This window comes from Nomascus leucogenys, chromosome 4 (genome assembly GCF_006542625.1).
Source record: "Nomascus leucogenys isolate Asia chromosome 4, Asia_NLE_v1, whole genome shotgun sequence".
In the NCBI taxonomy this organism is placed as follows: domain Eukaryota; kingdom Metazoa; phylum Chordata; class Mammalia; order Primates; family Hylobatidae; genus Nomascus; species Nomascus leucogenys.
Window position 1 is genome coordinate 44550760 of NC_044384.1, and position 16413 is coordinate 44567172.

Consider the following 16413-nt stretch of genomic DNA (forward strand, 5'->3'; position numbering starts at 1 on the left):
ATCAGAAGCTCTTGTGGCACTTATTAAAGCCCTGTCCCATGGAGATTCTGACTCAGGAAGTCAGCCTTGGGGTTCATGTTTCGTGGCTGATTTTGAGCCGTAGTCAGAAGTGACAACCATTAATCTGGTCTCCCCAAACTACCTTCTGTGCCACATTCTCTCATACCCATTTTCACTTTGCCTGAGTGACCTTCCTCTCCATCTCACTCAGCTCACTCATATCAGACTCTGCTGAGATGTCTCCTCCAGGCAGCTCTTTCTGGCTCTTCCTATCCCTCTCTCCTTGGTCTTGGTCAGTCATCTTTCCCTTGTGCTACCTTGCCCACTTCGCTCCGTCCTTGGATTTATCACTGTGTTTTCGTGTTGCTTTCCCATAATAAACTAAGAGTCCTTTGGTACAGATCTTTTAATTCTGAGACTGCTCTTTAGTACACTATCTAGCACAGAGTAAATGCTGAAGTATTTGTTGAAAGAATCCATTTTTCTTTGTGCTGTTTCAGAACGTGGCAACTTAAAAGTCAATAATAATTTTTCCTTGTTTCTACATTCACCTTGCCCATTCTCCATGATCCCTTCCTAACGTTTTCACCATCTTTCTAATTTAGTATCAGCCAAGATTGTCCTGGGCATCAACCCATTCTGTAATAAAAAGAAATAAAAAGAGTAAGTACCGTATAGTTGCAACCTGGGTTCATGTCTTGACTTTGCTATTTACCGGTTTGTAGCCTTGGACAAATTACTTGGCTTTTAAGAACCTTAGTTTCCTCATTTGTAAAATTTAGATGATAATACCTGATGGTGTTATTGTCAAGCTCCAGTAAAATAGTATTTGTAAAGTGCTTGGCCCATAGTAGGTATTTATTAAGTGTGAGTTCCCTTCTTTTGGGATGCCCCACAGCATAATAGAAAGAGCTAAAGACTTTGGTTGCAGAGCCCAGTTCTGCTGCTCACTGGCTGTCTGTCTTTGGTCAACTTAAGACTCAGTAGCCTCATTAGGAAAATGGGCATAATTTTGATTGTCCTTATAGAGTTGTTAGGAAAAGCATATAAAATTTATGTTAAGTATCAAGCTAGTGCTCAATAAAATAGTGGTTATTTCTGAGATGTAATCATATACTATAGTGCTTTTCTTGCTCTCTATAATCTACAAGCACTATTTTATTATCCCTAATGTTGTTCCTAACAGTATTACTAAAGGCCAAATTGATTTCGGCCATACTAACATTTTTCTTTCACATCCTGAAAAAATCCTGAGTCATCTATAAATGTATCATTTATGTGGAAGTGCCCTGTTAGTCAGTTTTCTTTACAGCACTATGCTCCCTGGCAACTGGGCTTCAAAAACCTGTATTTATATTCCAAGTACATTATTTTCCCTATGTAACGTGAGCATTGTTCACCCTCAGGAGCGTCCTGGGGAGTTGGAATTCAGAAGGAATCTCTCAGACGCAAATCTCCATCTCCTCCCTGCCTCACCTGGGCAGTCTTTTCAGACTGTCTCTGCCCAGAATGTCAGGAGAGGCCACAGTCTTGGCCTACCATGCTCCAGAAGAACAGGAAGGACTTCTAGTTGTCAAGGTTGAAGAAGAAAATTATGTTTTGGGCCAGGACTTTGGCCTTCAGGGAAACCCCTGGAGCCAAGAGGTATTCCGGCAGAAGTTCAGGCAGTTTAGTTACTCTGACTCCACTGGCCCTCGGGAGGCTCTGAGCCGGCTGCGAGAGCTTTGCTGTCAGTGGTTGAGGCCGGAGGTGCACTCCAAGGAGCAGATCCTGGAGCTGCTGATGTTGGAGCAGTTCCTGGCCATCCTTCCTGAGGAGCTGCAAACTTGGCTGCGAGAGCATCGGCCAGAGAATGGAGAGGAAGCCGTGACTATGCTGGAGGAGCTGGAAAAAGAACTGGAGGAGCCAAGGCAGCAGGTAAGAAGTAAACATTTTTGTTTGTTTGATCTATTGTAAGTTAATGGGGAAGCCATAATTATGACTGGGGCATTGACTCAGCTCTCAGAGAATTATACCGTTTCTTTCTTTTGGGTTATTAATTATTCACTCATTGGGTTCAAGTCACTAGGGCTTTTAAGGTCCTGTTTTTTTTCTCTCTAATCATTTGAATGAGTTTTTGATTCTTCCGTTCCTGCCCTGTTGCTCTAGGAGTTTTCTGCTTGTGTATCCTCAGAATGATAGTGTTGGTACTTGATTACTCCTAGGACACAACTCATGGCCAAGAAATGTTCTGGCAGGAAATGACATCCACAGGAGCACTGAAGTCTCTGAATAGCCCGGTGCAACCCTTAGAGAACCAGTGCAAGACTGAGACTCAGGAGTCCCAGGCTTTCCAGGAGAGAGGTGAGAAGCCCCAGTCCATTTGGGGTTGAGGATGGAGGTGAGAGTTATCATCTGTGGCACGGTTCATTTTCTTAATGACAGCCACTTGTGGCTATCACTAAGTATTGTGGAAAGGCTTCTTTGCCTAGAAATATTCTTCCTTAGGCTCTGCCTAGAATCTGAAATTCCAGTATCATTTGTAACTTTGGGTTAAGAATTAAAGTCTTTAGTAAAATTCTCTAATAACCATAATTATTTTTTTCTTTTTCTTTTTTTCTTTCTTTTTTTTTTTTTAGATGGGGTCTCACTCTATCACCCATGTTGGAGTGCAGTGGTGCAACCACAGCTCACTGCAGCAGCCTTGAACCCCTGGGTTCAAGTGATCCTCATTCCTCAGCCTCCAGAGTAGCTAGGACTACAGTTGTACACCACCATGCCTGGCTAAATATCCATAATATTCAAAGCTCAGTATTCTGTTATTTAATTTTGGTTTCATTGGCAAGACAGTCCCTAAGATGGAGATGAATACAGTATCAGTAATAGAAACCACATAATCACTTGAACAGGGAAAGTTTAATGTTAAGAATTATTAACTACTAAGTGTTATAACAAAAAGTGAAACTCAAAAGAATACAGGAATTACAGATATAGAGTGTCTCTAGGGCTGAGGCAGAACATCCAAGGTAAGAACAAATCTGCAGGAGGGTGCCACAACTTCCCCTATCCTGCCAGGTCTTAGATCCAGGCGTTGTTGGAGAGGGCACAGTCGCAGCCCACTAGATGGAGATGCCACTGCAGTGCTGATCTGGCAGAACTCAATGAGGAGCCACACTCTGGGGTGCTAGAAGCTCCCCATGGGGAGCTGACCTGGTACAGAACTTGCTGGGAAGCTACCCATAGGGATGGGGCCTTTGGAACTCATTGGGGTGTGCACTGCTGGGTGTCCCATATGCTACAGAAACGAACACAAAGAACATGCCAGAACCAGGAAGAAAAGCCCTTTCTTCAGTTCCTCTGCAACCCCCTCTATTGATAAAGCTCACATCACGCCAGCTGGCAAATATTCCAGTATCACAGACAGGGCAATGAAGGGCAGATTTGAAACTGAAGCAATAAATTGATAGCTGTCACAGATACCAGGGATTAGAACTGAAGGGACTTTGATTATGTTATTAGCAAAATCATCCTTGTGGGCAGCAGATATATCAGGCATACCAGCTTGTTCTCATTAATCTTTTGTTAAATCTGACTATCCTTCTGATTTCGTCTTCACCAAGCAATCTTATTAACTTCCCATGAAGCTTAGCTGTAATAAGAAAATGCATTTGTTCAGTCCGGTCCATGTGATGGTTACATTACTCATTAATTCTCATTCTGTTTTTATTACTGAGTCTCACGGGCTTAGTTAATAAGAGTCTACCCCAAGAGATAAATCTATTTTTTGTATGATGATAAAATTAGGTATATGAGGACCTAAGCCCAAGGGCCAGACCCTGGACTTCGGCAGTTCACCAAAGGAGTCCATACCATCCATCCACTGAATTCTTCTGGGAAACTGCCTCCCAACCTTCCCCAGGCATCATACCTTGATACTACCATTAGCCAAGCAGGCCCTCTTAAGTATCTTCTGCACCAAGCAGGTGCTACATTAAAACGGGTTTTGAAAATTCATCTCGAGGAAATCAAGCTGTCTCTATTTGCAGATGACATGATCCTATGTCTAGAAAACCCTATCGTCTCAGCCCCAAAGCTTCTTAAGCCGAGAAGCAACTGCAGCGAAGTCTCAGGATACAAAATTAATGTGCAAAAATCATAAGCATTCCTATATACAGAGATTCCTATATCTCTATGTCTGTACTGCACACCTGTACAACAATAGACAACCAGAGAGCCAAACATGATTAACTCCCATTCACAATTGCTACAAAGAGAATAAAATACCTAGGAATACAGCTAACAAGGGAAGTGAAGGGCCTCTTCAAGGAGAACTACAAACCACCACTCAAGGAAATCAGAGAGGACACAAACAAATGGAGAAACATTCCATGCTCATGAATAGGAAGAATCAATATCATGAAAATGGCCATACTGCCCAAAGTAATTTATAGATTCAGTGCTATTCCCATTAAACTACCATTGACATTCTTCGCAGAATTAGAAAAAAATACTTTAAAATTCATATGGTACAAAAAAAAAGAGCCCTTATAGCCAAGACAATCCTAAGCAAAAAGAACAAAGCAGGAGGCATCATGCCACCTGCCTTCAATCTGTACTACAAGGCTACTATAACCCAAACAGCATGGTACTGGTACAAGAACAGACACATAGACCAATGGAACAGAATAGAGATCTGAGAAATAAGACTGCAGATCTACAACCATTTGATATTTGACAAACCTGACAAAAACAAGCTATGGGGAAAGGATTGATTACCTATTTGATAAATGGTGCTGGGAAAACTGGCTAGCCATATGCAGAAAACTGAAACTGGATCCCTCCTTTACACCTTATACAAAAATAAACTCAACATGGACTAAAGACTTAAATGTAAAACCCAAAACTATAAAATCCCTAGAAAAAAATCTAGGTAATACCATTCAGGACATAGGCATGGGCAAAGATTTAATGATGAAAATGTCAAAAGCAATTGCAGCAGAAGCAAAAATTGACAAATGGATGTAATTAAACTAAAGAGCTTCTGCACAGCAAAAGAAACTATTATCAGAGTGAACAGACAACCTACAGAATGGGAGAAAATTTTTGCAATCTATCCATCTAACAAAGGTCTAATACCCAGGATCTACAAGAAACTTAAACAAATTTACAAGAAAAAACAACCCCATTAAAAAATGGGCAAAGGACATGAACAGAGACCACAAAAGAAGACATTTATGCACCAAAAAAATATAAAAAATAGCTCAACATCACTGATCATTAGAGAAATGCAAATCAAGACCACAATGAGAAACAATCTCATGGCAGTTGGAATGGCGATTATTAAAAAGTCGAGAAATAACAGATGCTGGCAATGCTGTGGAGGAGTAGGAATGCTTTTACAGTGTTGGTGGGAATGTAAATTAGTTCAATCATTGTGGAAGACAGTGTGGTGATTCCTCAAAGACCTAGAACCAGAAATACCACTTGACCCAGCAATCCCATTACTGGGTATATACTCAAAGGAATATAAATTATCCTATTATAAAGATACATGCATGCATATATTCATTGCAGCACTACTCACAATAGCAAAGACATGGAATCAACTCAAATGCCCACCAGTGATAGAGTGGATAAAGAAAATATGGTATGTATACACCATCGAATACTATGCAGCCATAAACAGGAATGAGATCATGTCCTTTGCAGGGACATAGATGGAGCCTGAAGCCATTATCTTCAACAAACTAACACAGGAACAGAACACCAAACACCACGTGTTCTCACTTATAAGTGGGAGCTGAACAATGAGAACACATGGAAACAGAGAGAGGAACAACACACACTGGGGCCTGTGGGGGTGGGAGAGAAAGCATCAGGATAAATAGCTAATGCATGTGGGGCTTAATACCTAGGTGATGCATTGATAGGTGCAGCAAATCACCATGGCACACATTTACCTATGTAACAAACCTGCACGTCCCGCACATGCATCCTGGAACTTAAATCAAATTTTTAAAAAAGAAAATTCATCTCATCAAGTCCCCTGCCTTAAATCAGGTAAATGACAAAATCATTTAGGTAGACTATTTTTACTTTCTTTTTTTAAAATCTTAAGGAACAGAGACTGTGGTAAGTGCTTCTTGGGCTTTTTCATATTTGTTATTTGTTATGGGATGAGTTGTGTCCCTTCAAAATTCATATGTTGAAGCTATAACCCCCAGCCAGAACCTTAGAGTATGACTGCATTTTTTTAGAGAGAAGGCCTTTATAAAGGTTAAAGTGGGGTCATTAGGGTTGGCCTTAATCCAAAATAATTGATGTCCTTAAAAGAAGAGGAGATTAGGACACAACACAGACCAAGGGATGATCTTGTGAGGACCTAGCAAGAAAGTGGCCATCTGTGGCTGGGTGCGGTGGCTTATGCCTGTAATCCCAGCACTTTAAGAGGTTGAGGCAGGCAGATTACTTGAGGTCAGGAGTTCGAGACCACTGTGAAACCCTATCTTTACTAAAAATACAAAAATTAGCCAGGGATGGTGGTGCATGCCTATAGCCCCAGCTACTTGGGAGGCTGAGACATGAGGGTCACCTGAACCCAGAAGGTGGAGGTTGCAGTGAGCCGAGATTGCGCCACTGCACTCCAGCCTGGGTGACAGAGTGAGACTATCTCAACAACAACAAAAAAACAAGAAGGTGGCCATCATCTGCAAGCCAAGGAGAGGGAAGAAACCAAACCTGCTGACACATTGATCTTGGACTTCTAGCCTCTAGAATTGTGAGAAAAGAGATTTCTGTTGTTTACCACCCATTCTGTGGTATTTTGTTATGGAAACCCTAGCAAACATACTATATTAAAATTCTTCCTTATGTCAATATGAAATACTCCCAGCTTTAATTTATTCATAATCCACTTTCTTTAGTTTACAGAGTCCTCATAAGACATAATCTATACTTGAATGCAGTGAGTACACTGCACTTTGACCTTATTTTTTTTTTTTTTTTGAGATGGAGTCTGGCTCTGTCACCCAGGCTAGAGTGCAGTGGCACGATCTTGGCTCACTGCAACCTCCACCCACCAGGTTCAAGCGATTCTCCTGCCTCAGCCTCCCGAGTAGCTGGGACTACAGGCATCCACCACCACGCCTGGCTAATTTTTGTATTTTTAGTAGAGACAGGGTTTCACCATATTAGTCAGGCTGTTCTCGAACTCCTGACCTTGTTATCCACCTGCCTCGGCCTCCCAAAGTGCTGGGATTACAGGCATGAGCCACCGTGCCCAGCCCCCTGACCTTGTTTTAACTAAGCCTCTCACTCCATCTGATCCCGTCTGTGTTCTGTCTGTCTGGATATCTTGCCACTTTTCTCTGGACATGCTTCAGTTTCTCCACATTCATGTGAAGTTTGGGGATCAAGACAAAATAAAATACTCTAATGAGGATCTGATTGATTTAAAATATATTCACTCTCCAACTGTTATCTGTTACATTTTTTAACTTTTTGTTTTCTTATTACTTCATAGTGGCAGTATGTTGTTGACTCAGTCACCATAGCAGTGATAGTGGTTCTATCTCTCCAATGTCTTTGGACTTAGCAAAATTTACTCATTCTCCATTTATGTGTGGTCCCATGGCCATGAATGCCCTTGACTGGGTTCCTATTAAGTCTCGTTATGCTAGTCTCTTTTCAGTCTTGAAAGTCTTAGCCCTGCCTCTGAAGAATTAATGCAGATCCTTTTACAGCTTTCACCTAGGTCATGAGGTTTAAATTGCTGGAGGGGCCCACTGTGATATGATTGTAAGAGTCACCATGCTATTTTTACAATCTTGAGTTATAAGTTTCTTGTAGGTGCTTCACTAGCCTCATGATATGCCTTGCCAGAAGTAGAGCCTGAGATGGAGATTTGGGTGTAGGTGATTTATTGAGGATCTGTTCTTCAGGAAAAATCTGTAATGGAGGGAGAGAAGCAGGATTAGGAAGGGAAAAGAGCAAGCAATGATGTGGTGTCAGTTACAATCTAGCCTTGGTCTAATCCTTGGAGCATTTCATGGGCCGCTGAAGCATAATTGCACTGCAGACTTGTCTTTTCTTGAGGCAGAGATGGGGCAATGAGGGTGGAAGTTACTTCCAGGGCCAAGTGGCTCTTATCAGCCAGGGTAATTCTCCACAGAAGGAGGCAACTCTGTATAGTCAGGAGTTGTCTTAATCAGTTAGGACTGCTATAAGAAAATACCATCAACTGAGTGGCTTGTAAACAACACGGATTTACTTCTCACAGTTCTGGAGGCTGAGAAGTTCAAGGTGCTAGCAGATTTCTTATTTGGTAAGGTCCCACTTTCTCATGGATGGCACCTTTTCACTGTGTCCTCACGTGGTGGAAGGGGCAAATGAGCACCATAGGGCCTATTTTATAAGGTCACTAAGCCTTCATGACCTAGTCACCTTCCAAAAGGCCGCACTTCCTAATACCATCACCTTGGGGGTTAGGACTTCAACATATGAATTTTGGGGAGACACAGACATTCAGATCATTGGAGGAGCCAACATTCACAGTGGCTGAGGGAAGGAGGCATCATATTGGTAAAGGAGAACTGGGTGGGCAGTGGAGCATCACTGACATAGCATTAAGGCTAAAAGCTTACTTGTCAATATGCAATTGAAGGCCACATCCCTAGTTAAAAGGATTTTAAACTAAACAGGATGGAATTGCTCACTGAACTGCTGAGCTGGCAGAACTCACTGAGGAGCCACCCCAGAGAACAAATAAGAAAAACAGGAAGTGTGTTAAAGAGAAAAGCTAGCTGGGTGTGGTGGCTCATGCCTGTAGTTCCATCACTTTGGGAGGCTGAGGCAGAAGGACTGCTTGACCTCAGGAGTTCAAGACCAGTCTGGGCAACATGGCAAGACCCCGTGTCTACAAAAAAAATTTAAAAATTAACTGGATGCAATGATGCGCACCTGTACTCTTAGTTACTGGGGAGACTGAGGTGGGAGGATCACTTGAGCCTAGGATTTCAAGGCTGCAGTGACTGATAATTGTACCACTGAACTCCAGCCTGAGTGACAGAGCAAGACTGTTTCAAAAACAAACAAACAACAACAACAACAAACAGAAGAGCTCTTCTAATAGAGATACCTATGCCTATTTCTCCTCCAAAGAGCCTCTTATAAATCTGTACCCCACCCTCCAGCCTCCAGACTTGGGCCTGATTACAAATTAGTTTTCATTCTTGGGAGATAGTAATTGGGTTATCTCTATGCAAGTATTTTAAATAATCAAGTGACCATTTCTTATTGTAATCTTTTTTTTTCTTTTTGAGACAGAGTCTTGTTCTGTCATGCAGTGGTGTGATCTTGGTTCACTGCAACATCCACGTCCCTGGTTCAAGTGATTCTTGTGCCTCAGCCTCCCGAGTAGCTGGGATTACAGGCGTGCACCACCATGCCTGGCTAATTTTTCATATTAGTAGAGACGGGGTTTTGCCATGTTGGCCAAGTTGGTTTTGAACTCCCCTGGCCTCAAGCGATCTGCCTGCCTCAGCCTCCAAAAGTGCTGGGATTATAGGTGTGAGCCACCGTGCCCAGTCTCTACTTGTAATCTCTATTTGTCTTTTCTAAGAATTACTCTAGTTAGCTATTTATTCCAATTTTTAAAATATAATAATAAATGTATAGTTGAACAAATAAAAATCTTGGTGTCTTCCTGATGTATACCTCTGAGGGCAAAGTTTTTCTCTGGTCTCATAATTTGACTTCATATAGTTATAGAATTTGAAGACATATTTAAATCCCATAAGTTACATTGGTTTTCTAATTTTCATTGCCCTTGATTTTGTCCCTACACAATTATATTGCCACTTTATACCCTATAATTGATACTCTTAATAATTTGACCTATTTATTACTTTCAGAAAATTTCTCATTAGGTTGTCGGGTCTCTGACTTTAACCTATTTGGTACTTTTAATTTTTATGCCTCTATTGTATGCAAGTATATTTTTCATAAGTGTTTTCTTTTTGAATAGATGAAACCATGAATAATTTAAATTTTATCTAAAATCCAAGGACAATATGAATTTTAGAGGTGATGTTGTCTGTGTTTAATTTCTGGTAAGGAAGGGGGAAACGGGAAGTCAGACAGCCCTCTGCTTTGATCAGGTATCAACTGTGGTGCTTTATTGTTGTGTTTGAAGTGTTGTGAACTCAATATCAGAAATAGGTATTCATTTTTATATAAAAGCATAATGCTTTTGCAAAGCCAAATTTAAATGATTTTTAAGTTATATTTTGTTTCAGTGCAACTACAGCCCTGCATCCTTCCAATAGGGAAGGCAGATAGCATAAAGATTGCAAGCTTTGATATTAAGAATCTTTATTTGAATCCAAACTCTTAATAATTATTACTTCTATGGCCTCACTTAGCTTCTCTGAGCCTCAGTTTCCTGATATGTAAAATGCATATACATTTAGAGGGCTTTTGGGAAGATGTATTTTTCAGAATAAAATAATTCAAGTTATATCAGCCATTTCTAGTTACTAGAAATCTCTAGATATAACTAGTAGATGGCTGATATAATATGCCCCACCTCTAGTAGCCTTCTATTATGAGTTACTGTAGTTATCTAGAGAGATTTCCAGTAACTCATAACAGGAGACTACTAGAGATGGGGCATGTTTTGTGAGAGCCAGAAGGTCTGGCTCTGGGCAGTCATATTTTTATGTTTAAATGATCAAAGGAGGAGTTGCCTCCATCTCCTTCTTTGATACTTATACATTTTAAAAAGTAAAACTATAAGATTCTTTTGTATTCCATGGATGATTTAAGTGAAAAATTTTTTTTAATGTTAAAAAAATTCCCACCTGACCTGAGAATGAGTCAGGAACCTGTATTTCTTTCCTCTGGGTCTGTGTCTTACTCTATTTACTTATAATTATTTAATTCATTTGGAACCTATCAGAATCTGAAATTGCCTTAATGCTTTCTAGTTGCTGCCCAGCTACCTCTGTTCAGTGCTAACTCCCAAAGCATTTCCTAATCATATCTTCTGCTCTCCTATATTGATAGAAGACAACAGATTTAAGACTCTTAGATATCTTTCTTTATCCTGATCATTCCTTTTAACTTTTTTTTCCTGATTATCTCATTACCTAAAAACGTATCTTCTCTAACCCAAGATTGTCTTCTAGCTTCCTGGTTTATCACCAATATTCCTGTTTATCACCATTCCGTCTAATTAATGTCTTTCCTTGTTCACCATTCCTCTTTTCCAATGCTAATTCATTTCTTTGTCTACCTTACTCTCCGAGGGGGCCATATTTTGCTACCCCAGGCCACTTCTCTGAATTCTAGATTGGGAATCTAGTTTTGAGAACTGTCCTCCTAATAGGTAAATACCTATTTCATTGGGTTTGTGTTCCTGCTACAACAGTTTCTTCTGTCATGGGAAGTAAATGATACTTACACTTTCTATTCACATTTTTAGATGGCAAGATGGTGGCTGGCAAAGTGTTGATGGCGAAGCAAGAAATTGTTGAATGTGTAGCCTCAGCAGCTATGATATCTCCAGGAAAACTTCCTGGAGAAACACCTTCCAAACAGATAGCTGAAGAAGCTTTGGGAGGTCTGGACAACTCTAAGAAGCAAAAGGGAAATGCTGCAGGGAACAAAATCAGTCAGCTTCCTTCCCAGGACAGACATTTCAGTCTGGTAACCTTCAACAGAAGAATCCCCACAGAACACAGTGTACTTGAATCTCATGAGAGTGAAGCAAGTTTCAGTATGAATTCAAATGATATTACACAACAGAGAGTTCACACTGGGGAAAAGCTCTATGAGTGCTTTGACTGTGGGAAGACCTTTTGCCAGAGCTCAAAGCTGATTAGACATCAGAGAATTCATACTGGAGAGAGACCTTATGCATGTAAAGAATGTGGCAAAGCCTTCAGTTTGAGCTCAGACCTTGTTAGACATCAGAGAATTCATAGTGGTGAAAAACCCTATGAATGTTGTGAATGTGGAAAAGCCTTCAGGGGCAGTTCAGAGCTCATCAGGCATCGGAGAATCCACACTGGAGAGAAGCCTTATGAATGCGGAGAATGTGGGAAAGCCTTCAGCCGGAGCTCAGCCCTTATTCAGCATAAGAAAATTCACACTGGAGATAAAGGCTATGAATGTATTGCGTGTGGTAAGGCTTTTGGTAGGAGTTCTATCCTTATTGAACATCAAAGAATTCACACTGGAGAGAAACCTTATGAATGTAATGAATGTGGAAAATCCTTCAATCAGAGCTCAGCCCTCACCCAGCACCAGAGAATTCACACTGGAGAGAAGCCTTATGAATGTAGTGAATGTAGAAAAACATTTAGGCATAGGTCAGGCCTTATGCAGCATCAGAGAACACACACCAGAGTTTAACTCTGTGGGTAAGAGTTGTACAATTGTGAAATGCAAGGAGTTCACTGTAGGGGTGAGACTCCACAGAAAAGAAAAGTTTCCTGAGAGCAGAACTTCTGTCCTTCCAACCCAGTTCGGTACTATAAGAAGACATCCACACAAAGATGTTTGTTATGATTATTGAAGTGTTAAATGGAAGAAAAATTTTACCCAAGTCTTCTCCAAAAAGAATGGTAGATATTTCCTTGAAATGCCTAACCCTTTTCTGGATGAGACTCATCAATATCCCTGTCACTCCACTCCCTGCCAACTCAGATATAATTTCCATTGGGCACCTTCACAGTAATGCCAGGATTGGGGCAGAGATCCTGAAAGAGCTTCTTATAAGATGGCAAATGTGCCTGGCAAGAGCATTTGTATTTTGGCAGGTGGAGGCATGTGCTGAGAGTTATTGAACTATCTGAAATGTTGAATTGAGAGGTAGTGAAAATATTGAATTATGCTATTAGTTTAATAATATCTGGGGCAGTAAAATAGTACCTGAGGAATGGTGCCTCATTCTGTCCCCTTGCCAGTTGTCTCCTCAATCCTGAGCTTCCTGCTGAGGTTAATTCAGGTCTACTTGTTTACTGAGCACCTGCTATGTGCTAGGCGTTGAGGTAGACATGGTCATTGCCCTCCCAGAGTTAAGGACTAATAGGATATGCATATATACTAAACAGTAATTACAGTAAAGTGTGGTAAGTACTTTGGTAGGAAAAATGCGGGTTTCCACCAAAGTACATGGCAGGGATACCTAAATCTGGTCTATGAGTCACTAAAGACTTCCTGGATATGATAGTATCTCAGACGTAAAGGTGGGTAGAAGGCAGCAAGGGCAGGGGAGAAGAGAACAGGATCTGGAGACACTCCATCAAGACTCTTCTCTACTGCACAAATTGTCATAGACCTAATTTTAAAAAAAATGAATCTGAGGGAGTAATTCAACAAATATTTATTGCCCTCAAGTATAACAGCTCAGGGTCTGCAAGCCTGGTAAGGAGGGGTGTGGGCAGGGAATGGGGAATAGCAGAGCCTGGAAAGGCAGATCACTGTGTTCCTTTATGCTTCCCACTTCCTGAGTCCCAGAGTCATGGGACACAAACACTCCAGTCCCCACTGTCTCTCTAGCCTCTGATATGCATTCTTTCCCTGTGTGTATACATGCCTTTTCCCATAAAATGCACCAGAGTCTCTCACCACATTAATTCTGAGCACTTCAGAGTCTCACAGGTCACTCTGGGTCTAGAATAGGCTCCCCAACTCAGTGATTATAAGTAGGAAGAGGAAAACCAACACATGGGGATTCTGAGCCAGGCTTTATGACAACTAATTCCTGCTGGAGAGAAGAGTCCTGATGATGGGCTGTCTCCAGATCCTATCTTATCTTCATGCCATTTTATGGGCTATAACCTCTGCCTGTAACGCTGCTAATTTTTATTTTGGCAGTTTTAATTAACCCACAATTGCTGAGGGCAATTAATACCTAAGAGAAAGTTTGATTCCTCTTCTAAGATATCCTTCTAGATAGTGTCATTTCTAAAGACGACTTGGTGATCACTGCTTGTATTAGTCCATTTTCACAGTGCTAAAAAGATTCTACCTGAGACTGGGTAATTTATTTAAAAAAAAGAGGTTTAATTGACTCACAGTTCTGCAGGGCTGGGGAGGCCTCAGGAAACTTAAATCATGGTGGAAGGCGAAGGGGAAGCAAGCATCTTCTTCACAAGAAATGCCAGGCACTTATCAATCATCCAGATCTCATGAGAACTCACTATCATGAGAACAGCAAGGGGGAAATCTGCTCCCATGATCTAATCCCCTCCCACCAAGACCCTCCCTCAACACCTGGGGATTACAATTGGAGATTTGGGTGGGGACACAGAGCCAAACCATATCACTGCTGTTGTGGGTAATAGGGGAGGTGAAATTGCGGGGGACAATTCAGCCTCTTTGTGTCCAGAGGTTGTGCAGTTATCGAGTGAGGTCAATCAGAATTCTAAAGGGATCCTTCAAATGGATAGTGAGTTGCCTTTTCCTATAGGTGACAGAGATTTAGTTTTAAATATCATTTAATAGGTTTTTCTCCTGATTGTGAATTGTAAGTGTTGGTAATACGGAAAATGAGAAAGTATAAACCACCCCCAATCCCATTGCCCATAGAAACATTGTTAACATTTTGGAGTACTTTCTATTAGTGTTTATTTTTCCCAATCCTAGTATTTTTAGTAAAACTACTGTTTAGTAAATGATTTTTGGTAACTAATTTCAAAATTTATACTTCAACCATTTATTATTAGAGTGTAATGCAAGATGTATTGCAATAAAACTTGAGTTTTAAAAGTTTGCTTTGAAATTATTCATTCAGGAATAGGGAACACAATAACATGAATGGAGATAATGCTAGGATGATGGGGAAGAGGTTGTGGGAAGAAGATAGGGAATTGGTGTTCTCAGTTTCTATTTTCTGGGCCAAAAAATGTCGGGAAACTAAAATAGCCAGTCTCTGGGGCTGCGGTTAACCAAAGTGAGGGGACATCTGAGATTTAGTTGTTGAAAGACAACGGGAATGAGAGCAAGAAGGAGCCTCTTAAACACAAACACGTCCTGTGTTCACCAGAATTAGGACTCTCTCTTCCCTTTAGTAGAGGTGACTGTATGCACCAGACTGGAATTTTCAACACTAATTGCTGAGAAGGACCAAGCTTAGACCTGTGGACCTGCCATGACCTCCTTCTCCCTCAACAGGTCCTCAATAAGCTTGGAGAGATGAGGGTCAGATTTGCTTTAAATTTCCAATCCTTTCAGCTGGACGTATTAGTTGCAGGCTATGGAAATGAGGAAGGGGAAAGGCAGGAAACCAAAGTTAAGAACACTGCCTAAATTGCACATTATCTTTTAAAATCTGTGTAAAACTCATTTAAGGTAGACATTATTACTCCCCGGACTGCTTCTATACCAAGAGAAACAGGACAGCCCTGAGCAGAAGGGAAAGGCATGAATTACTTTTCTTCCAAGCAAGAGTGGTGAAGACGAAAAAATTTCCTTTGACATCCACCTTATATTGGTGCCCCTTCCATTTCATAAAGAGTGGAATGTTGAAGCTTTGACCATAAGAGATCATCTACATCAGCTCCTTTAAAGTGAGGGTCTAGAGTTGGAAGGTGACTTGCTTATGGCTACGGAATACATGGAAAAACTCTAATAATCAAAGATCTCCACTTCAAAGCTATTGCTTTTCTCAACTGTAAATCTTTCAGGCAAGAATTCCTTTTGCACCCGGATTTATAATTTGTAGACTTTTTAATATACTAGGTGTGAGACGGTTATGTTTACCACTGTCATTTTACCAGTGATGAAGGGATCAGAGTTAGCAAGTTAGCTAATTTCCTGAAACTTGGAAGAGACAAGAGATGCTATGAAAAGCAAGTGCGTTTAAAATATTTTCTCAAGTATCCTGGGATTCCATTCACTCTTCCCCCCTAATTTTAAGAGTATTAGAGGTTTACTATAGAAAAATTTGGAAAACACAAAAAAGTACAAGAAAAAAATTACATCACCTACAACCTCAGCACCCACAGATAACCAGTATAGCACTTTGAGTTTATGTTTTCTTTTAATACATAAATATATATTTTACATAGGAGCATACTGTACATATAGTTTTCTAATATTTTTACTTAACAATATATCATGAATACTTCATTTAATATTGACATCAGTTTTTTTTTTTTTTTTTTTTTTTTTTTTTTTTTTGAGACAGTCTCACTGTCACCCAGACTGGAATACAGTGGTACAATCTCGGCTCACTGCAACCTCCACCTCCCGGGTCCAAGCAATTCTCCTGTCTCAGCCTCCCAAGTAGCTGGGACTACAGGCGCATGCCACCACACCGCTAATTGTTTTGTATTTTTAGTAGAGACGGGGTTTCACCATATTGGTCAGGCTGGTCTCGAACTCTTGATCTCAGGAGATCCACCCGCCTCAGCCTCCCAAAGTGCT

At 40.7% G+C, this 16413-nt stretch overlaps 1 protein-coding gene and 1 long non-coding RNA gene across 5 annotated transcripts in view; one reads left to right on the forward strand and one right to left on the reverse strand.

The window, feature by feature from the left end:
• Window positions 1–14757, forward strand: part of ZSCAN30 (zinc finger and SCAN domain containing 30) — a 40432-nt gene extending 25675 nt beyond the window's left edge. For 2 of the 4 annotated variants that reach the window (XM_003261925.4, XM_030810575.1), the window contains 3 exons: window positions 1407–1917; window positions 2205–2343; window positions 11462–14757. In XM_003261925.4, the coding sequence (XP_003261973.1) occupies window positions 1510–1917; window positions 2205–2343; window positions 11462–12393 (1479 nt within the window). In that variant the 5' untranslated portion in view covers window positions 1407–1509 and the 3' untranslated portion in view covers window positions 12394–14757. Of the gene's footprint in view, window positions 1–1406; window positions 1918–2204; window positions 2344–5908; window positions 6040–9502; window positions 11366–11461 lie in introns of those variants that run through there. The other 2 variants (XM_030810576.1, XM_030810577.1) reach the window with 2 other exon arrangements.
• On the reverse strand, window positions 7421–11731 carry LOC105739670. Its single transcript, XR_001115630.1, has 2 exons — window positions 11441–11731; window positions 7421–7926 (listed from the first exon to the last, which is right to left on the reverse strand). It is a non-coding gene; the product is annotated as an uncharacterized LOC105739670 (long non-coding RNA).
• Window positions 14758–16413: the final 1656 nt, after the last annotated feature.